This window comes from Callorhinus ursinus, unplaced genomic scaffold (assembly GCF_003265705.2).
Source record: "Callorhinus ursinus isolate GAN/ISIS: 27379988/994484 unplaced genomic scaffold, GSC_fseal_2.0 scaffold20, whole genome shotgun sequence".
Taxonomy (NCBI): domain Eukaryota; kingdom Metazoa; phylum Chordata; class Mammalia; order Carnivora; family Otariidae; genus Callorhinus; species Callorhinus ursinus.
Genome location: NW_027397082.1, coordinates 18,955,260 through 18,966,581, shown reverse-complemented (window position 1 = coordinate 18,966,581; position 11,322 = coordinate 18,955,260). Strand labels below are relative to the sequence as shown.

The window sequence follows — 11,322 nt, the reverse complement described above, 5'->3', positions numbered from 1 at the left end:
GAGCTCAGGGTTGTGAGTTCAAGCCCTGCATTGGGCTCCACACTGGGTGTGGAGCCTATTTATAAAAAAAATAATGATAAATAAATAAATAAAGCCCCTCAGCGGAGATCCAGAGTCAGACACTCAAGTGAGCCACTCAGACACCTTACTCACAACCCTGAGATCAAGACCTGAATCGATACCAAGAGTCTGGTGCTTAACCGACTGAGCCACCCAGGTGACCCTAGACAACTATTTGTTTTTGAGATTTAAGTCAGACATTGAAAGATGAGTAGGAAAGAGAGAGAAAGGGAAGACTTCTAGCTAAGGCCGGGAAGTAGGAGTATGCTGAGCAGGTGTGTAGGAGAAATGTCTGATTGGAGCAGAGGGACATATCAATGCAAAGTGGGAAGTAAGGTGGGAGAGGGGACTGCATAAGATTGTGAAATTCTGGAAAGCCAGATAAAGGAATGTAAACAAAGATAACGGAGATAAGAGAGCCAAACAAGGATTGAGTAGGGAAGAACTGTGATACAAGTGAACTCTAAAAGACAGTTATCGGGGCGCCTGGGTGGCTTAGTCGGTTAAGCATGTCTGCCTTCACCTCAGGTCATGAGGACCCTGGAATCAAGCCCCACATAGGCTCTCTGCTCAGCCAGGAGCCTGCTTCTCCCTCTCTCTCTGTCTACTGCTCTGCCTAGTTGTGCTCTCTCTGTCAAATAAATAAATAAAATCTTAAAAAAAAAAACAGGCTCATAAATGTATCGATTTTAGAGTTGGCAGATCTTTGTTTTCCAGATGGCAAGAGAGAGGATCAGAGAGGTTCAGTTAATTGTCCAATCAACCAATTAACTGGAGAAAGGATGGGCTAGAACCAGACTTCTTACATCCAATCCAGTGACCTTTCCTAAACTATGTTGGATATGAGAAGCTTCCAAAATCAAGGCAGTTTATACTTGGGTTTCTCAGGTTGACTGACCATAAGCAGTCAATTTTCAAAAAAGAGGATTTACCCTTTCTGTACCCAGTCCCTGCCAGCTCACTTTCAATCCATATGCATATGAACTGTCTGGCTGGTTGGGCTTTCAAACAAAAACTCCTTGGATTTGTTTTACTAATCCTTACCGCTATATGGCTGGACAAAGTGAGGACCATCACTGACTGCCAGCCTCATTCAGCAGTGTTTTCATACTCCTCTATGGATAACAAAGTCAAATGAATGACTTCTCAACAGAATAGAATCTTAGAGTTTAAAAGATCTTACCCTCCTGGGTGCCTGAGTGGCTCAGTCGTTAAGCGTCTGCCTTCGGCTCAGGTCATGGTCCCAGGGTCCTGGGATCGAGCCCGGCATCGGGCTCCCTGCTCAGCGGGGAGTCTGCTTCTCCCTCTCCCACTCCGCCTGCTTGTGTTTCTGCTCTCGCTATCTCTCTTTCTCTGTCAAATAAATAAATAAAATCTTAAAAAAAAAAAAAAAAGATCTTACCCTCCCACCCAAACTGAAACCCTGTAGACATTACTTAAGACAGATAGTCCTCTTGGGGCGCCTGGGTGGCTCGTTGGTTAAGCATCTGCCTTTGGCTCAGGTCATGATCTCAGGGTCCTGGGGTCGAGCCCCGCGTTGGGTTCCCTGCTCCGCGGGGAGCCTGCTTCTCCCTCTGCCCTTCCCCCTACTTGTGCTCTCTCGTGCTTGCTCTCTCTCTCAAATAAATAAAATCTTAAAAAAAAAAAAAGACAGATAGTCCTCTTGCCTCTATATCTTTTCAGGAATGGGGTGATCCATTCCTTTGTCAGTACAGCTCTGATTACTAGAGAGCTCTGAGTCTGAGTCCTGTGCCACCGAACTGTGGTTCAGTGAAAATAGCACAGGCCTTTGAGTCAAGCAGACTTGGGTTAGAATTCTGACAATATAATTTGCTGTATGACTTGCACAACTTATTTATTTTCTATCAGTCTCTTCTGTAAATTAGGGATAATAATGCCTATTTTATAGAGTTACTATGAATATTAAAGATTATTATGCATATTAGAGATTATGTAAGTTTTTTAAAAAAGATTTTATTTATTTGAGGGAAAGGGAGAGAGCACAAGCAGGGGGGAGGGCAGAGGGGGAAGCAGGGAGTTCCCTGCTGAGCAGGGGCTCGATCCCAGGACCCCAGGATGATGACCTGAGCCAAAGGCAGATGCTTAACTGACTGAGCCACCCAGGCGCCCCATATTAGAGATTATGAATAAAAAATTCCCTGTGTGTGCCTGGCACAAAAGAGCTAATAAAGCGGTAGCTATTATTATTGTCATATGCTATCTACATATGCCTTTCAATACTTTCAAAACGCTTGAATTTAGTTGTCATGTTATTCCTACATGCTCTTTTTCTTAGAGGAAGCATCTACCAATATTTTCTCCCATGGTCATCCTGCCCTTGACTATGCTCCTGCATACCATGTTTGTTGGACATGGTGCCCATAACTGAACAAAGTATTCCAGGTGTGATCAGACTGCTTCAAAACAAAGACCATAAGCCTCTATTCCCCAGACACTACTCTTCAAGCTGCCTAGAACTCCTTTAGCATATTTGGCAACTGTGTCACATATCGCCTTAGTCCTATGAAAACTTCCATGGAGTTTTCATGTGTATGAATTTGCAGTCTTCTCCATTTTGCACTTGTGTAGAACTTTTTTAATTCAGGAGTAAAACTTTTTTATTAAGTGAAAGCCTATTATGTATTAGGTATTTTGCTGAGTTCTGTGGACCTAAAGATGACTGTAGAACAAAGTATCAAAATACTAGAAATGTGAGCTCCACAAGATTGGGTCTGTCATGTTCACCAATGAATCCCTATTTCTTAGGATGATGTCTGCACACAGTTATGTGCTTAACTGTTCGTTGAACAGATGAATAAAATAGTGGAAATTTTTCCTGTAAGTGGAAAGGCATTTCCCTAATTCACTTATTTTATCGATTTGGATATTCTGTACTAGCCTGTCACTTTTAGTCCAACCCTGGTGTTGAGAGAGTAGGGTAGATCCAATCTCCAAAATAAAATCGTACTGTCCCTTTCAAGGCCAAACTAAATACTTACAGGCTTTATTTGCTGGATGGCCGTTATATCCCACCATTGAAGGCCTTTGGAAGCACTTTTTGACCCTTAATGCAAGGCTTCAATCCCAGGCTTAGCATTACCAGTCCATACCTTCTGAGCACAAAACACCCAAGAATCTCCTGAGGTGAGTTCTCTCTGGCCCTGACTTTTTGTGGGGATAGAATAAGGTCTTCAGGAGCAGTGTGGGGTGATAGGTTAGAAGGACCTTGAAATTCTGCATTGGTCTGTGAGGTGCTGCCAGGACCTCTGAGTCCTCTCACAGTTTTTTCCAGTATTTGGTCTACAGGTGAGGCAATGCTCGCCATCTTGATATCAAATACCAGGCAAGCAGCCACTAGCGTCGCTCGGTAACCACGGAGACACCCGTGCCCCGCCCCCCCTCCCGTTTCCCATCCATAGAGGCTGTAAACTACGATTCCCATCAGCCGATTCTCTCTATTTGACGGCGAGTTGTCTAGATTTGGCTTTCGGCCACAGCGACCGTGCCGCAGTGAACTGCGGGAGTTGCGGTTCGCGTCGAGGCCTCACTTTTTGCCGCGGGAACCCCAGCACTACAAATCCCGTGAGCCAGTGGGCTCACGCATGTGCACGGAACAGCGGGTCCTCCCTGGCCCCCTGCCGGTGCCTGAGAGGTAAGAGAGGGCGGGGGGAAGGAAGAGGAGGCGGATCCGGGCGCTGCGTTGGCTGCGGCCTGGCACCAAGGGGGCGGCCCCGGCGGAGTGCAGACCCAGTGGCCCCCGGTGATTATGGACCCAGCCGAGGCGGTGCTGCAGGAAAAAGCGCTCAAGTTTATGGTGAGGAGAAGGCGCAGGCCTGGGAGCGGTGGAGGCGGTGGCGTTGGCGACGTCGCTGAGGCTCGGGCCTGGGCCGCCTGCCCACAGGAGGAGGGGGCAGCGGGATCCTGGGCCGGGCGAGGCCGGCGGCGGGGGCAGCTGAAGGGACCGGACGGGAGCTTTAGGGAGGAGGGTTGCGGAGAGGACCCGGGGGTGGGGGCAACAGCTCCGCCATCTTGTGGATGAGAAGCCAAGTGACAGCGGGAGCTTAATCGGGGAGGGGGCTCTGGGCGGCGCGCGGGGCCCTGGAGGGAAAGGGGCGTGGGGACAGTTACTGAAGAGCGGAGGAAGCCCAGAGGAGAGACGCCGTGAGGTTGCTGGCAGGGCCTTTTCGGTGTCAGGGTTACGGGTAAGGCCCAGCAGAGGAGGTGCGTTCAGGAGTGGGGAAGGGGAGCGCGGGATAGTGGAAGGGGAGATATAAGGTGGGGGGCCAGTGGGGAACGGGCAAGGCGGGATGCAGATGGATCTAAGGGTGGAGGAGAGAAAGCCAGGGCAGGTGGGAGACTTGTAGTTCTGTAGAATGTGGGGGGGGGGGGGGGAGGAGGGGAGATAGCCTTTGCCTTCAGGGTACAGTCCCAGTTTGGCCAAACTAATGTTGACAAACTCTGGAAAGGAAGAGGCCTTACTTAGGAGGAGAAGGGCGAGGGATGGAGACCTAGGACTATGGTGATAGTCTCTAGGGAAGGAAGGGGGTGTTGATAGTGAGCCAGAATTACAAATGTCAGAAAAAGGGGTACATACTCTACTTTGAAAGGAGAAGCTAAATATTGTAGCGAGCACGAAGTGATAAAAAGCAAGAGGCTGATCCATCAGGGAAACATGGGTACAGGAGATTAGGGAAAAAATTAATATCTAATAGGGTAAAACAAAACATAGTGCTAAATTGTAAAGAAAGTAAAATATGGGCCCTGGTGCTGTATCACTTTCTGAGAAAGGAGAGGCCATGGAGATTACAATAGCAAGACTCCTCTAAGAAGTGATGAGATCAGTGGAGAAATTCAGGAGATAAAGGGGAGATCTAACTAGTGGGGAATAGGAGATGTCAGAATTGGTGGTTACTTATCAGTTTTAAGTTGAAGCACAGTATGAAGTTGGATTGGAATTTGTTGGGTGTATTTAAATCCTTTGGAGCCTAGTTCTTTAACTTTCTATCCGCTTTTCTTTTGCTATGCTTGTTTGGCAAATTTGTATAGGCTGATATTTGATGCTTTTAATCTGATGCTTCTTGTATATCCTAGGTGTAAAACCAGACTTTGTGGTTACAGCTAAAGAATGGTGGACTGCATAGACTGCTGTTTTAACAGGTGGCTTTAGGGATATTGATATTATTTGCAGTGGAGTGTTGCTTTTTCGGAAGTAATTGTAACCTGTCACTCCAAATCTCATTTCTTCGATGGTTGTTATTTTGTTTTTGTCTGAAATACTAAAACAAATCTAAATAAACATGGGTACCATCCTAATTGAAATTTGGCTTTAAACTGCCCCATTTATAAGAATACATCTTCAGAGACTGGTCATATTTACTAAAACTTTATTTTGTACTAGTGCTTTCAAAAACACCTAACTAAAGTTTGAATATATCATTAACAAAATCCCATTAGGCCTGAAGAAGGTTCTTGAGTTTCTGCCAATGTTGAAATTCTAAAATACTAAATTTTTTTGAAGTTTAGAAGTAAGAGGAAGTTGCTTGATATTTTACATTGAATAATCTCTATGCTAAATAACCTGTATGCCAGCTTCTAGATTTAAGTCAGAAAATTGGCAGCTGCTTGTTTTTGTTTTCCTACTTAGAGGTTGACTGAGTCCTAATCTTGACACTTATGTCAAATTTATGGAATAATGTGATTTATAGATCATAAAGAGACATTATGAGATCATCTTCTTTACTCCCCATTAGACCTCAGCCTAGGAACATTCACAACTACTTGATCTCCACTTTGTACTAGTGAGTTAATGTTTCGATAATGGTCTCCTGATTGAGTTAAAGTGGACCTGGAGATGGCCATGTAGTAGTTTAGCAGCTTTTAGGGCACCACACATTATTAAATGTTGAGTCACTTTCCATAGGGAGAAGCCAATTTTTTCTTTAATTTTAGTAACTTTCATTTTTGACCTTGCCTGCTATTTTGGCTACTGCTTGAGAAAAAGGCCAACTGGAAGAGGGTCACCAAGAAGGACTTCTTAATAGCTAAAGCAGAGAATGGAGAGTTAGAGATTTTGTATTTTTTAGCTCAGTCACAGTCTTATTATGAATCTGAGTAAGTCACAACTTGCCTTTGGTCCCATTTACCCTACTATAACGTGTCTTTACTTAGTCAGTTTTGAGATAGGAAGATACTTTATTTGTGCTTGCACCAAGTAATTAGCACAGTACAACATGGAGGAATGATCCTTTTAATCAAATTGAGATTTTTGTGTAGTATTTGGCTTTGTTTTGGCCTTACTCCTTTCCTCAATTGCAAATTGTGAATGGCAGTTTTTGTACGGATGCCCTGATTTCCATGGTTTAAGAAAATGTAAAATTTATTTCAAATGCTAATGTGAAATAGATATTGTCTTTCATGAATTTTGCATATTACAGCATTAATGTAGTGCTTTGATAACAAATTTTAAAATAAAATCTTATTAGCAAGACTGCTAATTCATAGTTGACCATAGTTCACACATAGTTTAGATTTTAAATTTATCCTTGGATACTTATGAAAAATAGTTCAAGGGGAATGTTTAACTTCTAGAAACAAATGATGTTAAAGCAGTAGTTCACATTAAGTAACCTGTATGCTAATATTTCATTTAGTTTTAGCAGGTCCTCAAGCACCTTCTTAACTAATACTTCCTTGGTCAACAAAATTAAAATTCAGAAAAGATAAATGGGAACTGGAAGAGGATCTGAGAAGAGAAATGAAAATGATTGAGGGAATGTAGGCACCATTTTATAAGCAGATATTAAAAAAATCTATATGGGAGATAGAAAGATGAGTTGAGGAATGAATTTGAATTTTATTTTTAAAAATGACCAGGATAAACCAGTCCTAGAATATTAGATCTCGGGAAATATTTGAAACTTAGATGAAATATTTTAGGGCATATAAAATACTTTTTTATAGAATTGATAGATAAGGGAAACAGTATAAAAGGTAACTTGCAGTGTAACAGACCACCCCACAATTTAGTGGCTTAAACAATTTTTTACTTCTCTGAAATTTGTGGTTGATTGATGGTGTTGGCTGGGGTGCTGGCATAGCTGGAATGTTCAAAGTGGCCACATTCACATAGATGACCACTGGCTGAGAGTTTAGTTAGTCCTAAAGGCCTTCAGTCCTCCTTTATGTGCCCGCCCCCCTTCGTTCTCCACATGGCCTTTGGATTTACTTAAGCTGGGTGCCTGGATTCTAAGAAGGAGCATTCTAAGAGACAGGAATAGAAGGCGTTCAGCCAGTTCTCTTACGTCCTTGGATTGGAAGTCTGAGAATGTCACTCTTGATCAAAGACAGTCAAGGCTAGCCCAGAGTCGGAGGGGAAATATTCTCTACCTGTAGACAAGAAGAATGACATTCATAAACAGCTAGAAATTGCTGGGGGTCATGCCCTTTTGAGACTGGCTGCCAGGGATGCTATTGTAGTTGGATGTTCATGCTAAAAATACAAATGGGATTAGCCAAATTTGTAAATAACAACACTGGGTTTACTTTGGAAGCATCTCTTTTTTGAGGTTAACTTCTTAAGGAACTAACATGATCTCCTGCATGACTTGCCTTAATAATGTCACTGCAGAGATAATACTGGGTGAATTAATATGATTCAGTAACTTTTCTTATTTGCTTGAGAGGTGCATGTATCTAAAAGCAAGAAATTGCATTTTAAAATAAATACTCAGATTTTTCACTGAGATGGGCTTTTCTTTGAGTCAGTGAGATTGATTACCAGCTGGTTGGGTGAACATTTGAAACTAGTTCTTAGTTTTTGTCAGAGTTTCTATGTATCTTTTACCTGTTCTCAATTTAAGTTAGCCTTCAGTTTCTTTTCTGGATATTCTTATATAGGTTAAGGTATGAAATTACAAATTAGTGATAATTCTTTGTGCTAATTTTTAAAACTTATGTCTGTAATAGATGTACATATTATTGGAAGTGAATTATTAGATATAGAGAAAATTCTACTTTGAATGATTGTCAGAAATTTTTTATTGCTAAATTAGAAAATGAACTTTCAAAAGAGACCACTTATTATTCTATATTATTTGTATAGTGTTTAAATCCTGAAAGAAAGGAAGCAGATGAGAATTTTTTTCCCTTGTTAAAGGGAGATGGGACATATGTAAGATTTTGAGCATGTGTAGAAAAAATTATTTTATGGTAAATGGCATTACAATAAAAAAGAGAATGAGGAAAGAAAAAAATCTTTGTGCTATTGAAGTATTTTAAAATCCCTTCTACTTTTTTTTAAAGATTTTATTTGAGAGAGAATGTATGCGCGCACATGCGTGAGAGCATGAATGGGGGAGGAGCAGAGGGAGAGGAAGAAGCAGGCTCCCCACTGAGCAAGGAGTCTGAGCAGGGAGCCTGATGCGGGGCTTGATCCCAGGACCCTAGATCATGACCTGAGCTGAAGGCAGAAACTTAACTGACTAAGCCACCCAGGTGCCCCAAATCCTATCTATGTTCTAGCAATATTTTAATATGGCATGGAAAGTGCTTTCTAAGTATGTATAATAATTCACTGAGGATGATGTAGAAAATATTTACCAATGTTTAATAAGTCGGTCACTATAAAGAAAACTGCTTCTTTCCTCAGTAGTCAATCCAGCATCTGTAAATTGGAAGTAGAGGAGGGGAAAAAATACGGGATAGTTTCACTGGCTCATACCGTTTTGACTAGTATTCCATAAGATTTAACTTTTACTCTGGGAATCTCTTGATAATTCCCTTTACTTTCCTAAAGCCTGACTGAGACAGAGCTAGAACATTTTACAGAAGGCTCAGAGATAACGAGTGGAATAAATACTGAGGGTAGTTGACTTCACACTATGAAGTCTGGGACACTCCTGCCATAGTTCTTGGATTGCCTTCTTGTGTGGCTAGGGTGGGAGTGGGAAGCAAGGGAGCAAAAGCCACAGAGCCCAGAGAGGATTCCTTCCTGCCTAAGATGAACCTTCTGAGTTGGGATTTCCTTCTAAGGTCTTGCTCCTTCCTGAGATTTGGCTCTCCCTTCAGGATATACCTCCCTTCCTATTGCCAAGCTTGTGCTCTTAACCTGTCCTGACTGTCAATAAAGGGATAACCATAGTAGAATTGGGAGAGTCGTGTTTTTTAAATTTTTGTTTTTTAAAATAGCCATGAATAGCTAACAGCTGTCATTTATTTAGTGTTTACTATGTGCTATTCTAAATTTTTTTTTTTAATCTCTACACTCAATGTGGGCCTTGAACTCATGACCCCCGAGATCAAGAGTTGCATGCTCTTATAACTGAGACAGCCTGGTGCCCCTAAGTCCTTTACATATATTACTTCATTTAATCCTTCCAATAATAGATTGAGTATTATTGTTACTCCCATTTTCAGATAAGGAGACTGAGTCCAGAGAGAATAAGTAACTTGTACAAAGTCACTCTGTTAGCAAGGAGTCTGACATCAAACCCATGCAGTCTGACCCAGTACCCTGACTTATATTATATTTATTTATTTTATTTTTTTTAAATTTTTATTTATTTATTTGAGAGAATGAGAGAGAGAGAGAGAGAGCGAGCATGAGAGGGGGTTGGGTCAGAGGGAGAAGCAGACTCCCTGCTGAGTAGGGAGCCCGATGCGGGACTCGATCCCGGGACTCCAGGATCATGACCTGAGCCGAAGGCAGTCGCTTAACCAACTGAGCCACCCAGGCGCCCTGACTTATATTATATTTAATCCTTGAAGAGCAGAGAAACAATGGAATATGATGGCATATTTCTTTGCTAGTCACATGATGGCTGGAGTGGAAGTGTTATTGTCCAGACTTATATGTAGATTTTCTAATCATTTGACTTACTGAGGAAATGGAGTAAGACTTTATAGTTTCACAGTATCATTGTATATCAGTCAGCTATTGCTGAGTAATAAAACCCACAAAATATCGTGGCATACAATGATAGACATTTATTCTCATGAATGTGTGGATTTGCTGAGTATTGGATGGTATAGACTGGGCTTAGCTGGGTGACTCTGGACTTGGCTGCTCACTAAGGACTGGTACATATGATATTCTGGGACTCAGACTAAAGAAATGGTGACTTGGGTGGCTCAGTTGGTTGAGTGACTGCCTTCGGCTCAGGTCATGATCCTGGAGTCCCGGGATCGAGTCCCGCATCGGGCTCCCTGCTCAGCAGGGAGTCTGCTTCTTCATCTGACCCTCTTCCCTCTCCTGGTCTCTATCTCTCATTCTCTCTCTCTCAAATAAATAAATAAAATCTTAAAAAAAAGAAAAAGAAATGGTGACTTATCAGGTGAAGCTCTTGTAGCTACAGCAAAGGCACAAGAGAGCAAGTCCAATTATTCAAGTACCTTTCAGTCATTGGTCCTGTCACACCTGCTAGTATTCCGTTAACCAAAGGAAGTCAATGGGCAAGCCCAGAGTCAAAAGGGCAGGAAAGTATACTCTGCTCGTAGAAGGCGTGGAGGAGGGAGTAACTTGTATAATAATGTACTATAGTAACAATTGTCTATAATATAATCTAGTATACTTGATTTATAGAAGAATGATGAAATGCTTACTATGACAGCTGTTGTGCTTTCATTCTGCTCATTGTTGTGCTATCCTGACTAGCACTTTCTCACTTTGGTTACTGAACAACACCCTTGGGCTGGATACTTTTATTTATTTATTAATTTATTTTTAAAGATTTTATTTATTTGTTTGAGAGAGAGAATGAGAGAGAGAGAGCGCGCACATGAGAGGGGGGAGGGTCAGAGGGAGAGGCAGACTCCCTGCCGAGCAGGGAGCCCAATGCGGGACTCTATCCTGAGACTCCAGGATCGTGACCTGAGCCGAAGGCAGTCGCTCAACCAACTGAGCCACCCAGGTGCCCTGGGCTGGATACTTTTAGAACCACTACTTAATATAGCAGGTATCTTTGCATCATGTTATGTAAAATTAAAAAAAGGCATAAAGAAACAATTAGATTCGGGCGCCTGGGTGGCTCAGTTGGTTAAGCGACTGCCTTCGGCTCAGGTCATGATCCTGGAGTCCCGGGATCGAGTCCCGCATCGGGCTCCCTGCTCGGCAGGGAGTCTGCTTCTCCCTCTGACCCTCTTCCCTCTCGTGCTCTCTATCTCTCATTCTCTCTCTCTCAAATAAATAAAATCTTAAAAAAAAAAAAGAAACAATTAGATTCTTTTTTTTTTTTTTTTTTTTTTTTTTTTTTTTTTTTTTTTTTT

General features: G+C 42.2%; 1 protein-coding gene across 8 annotated transcripts in view; it reads left to right on the top strand.

Moving 5' to 3' along the window:
• The first annotated feature begins 3,576 nt into the window (after nucleotides 1–3,576).
• Nucleotides 3,577–11,322, top strand: part of BTRC (beta-transducin repeat containing E3 ubiquitin protein ligase) — a 170,280-nt gene continuing 162,534 nt past the window's right edge. For 4 of the 8 annotated variants that reach the window (XM_073904292.1, XM_073904290.1, XM_025880669.2 and 1 more), the window contains exon 1: nucleotides 3,719–3,874. In XM_073904292.1, coding sequence (XP_073760393.1) covers nucleotides 3,827–3,874 — 48 coding nt within the window. In that variant the 5' untranslated portion in view covers nucleotides 3,719–3,826. The other 4 variants (XM_073904291.1, XM_073904289.1, XM_073904295.1 and 1 more) reach the window with 3 other exon arrangements.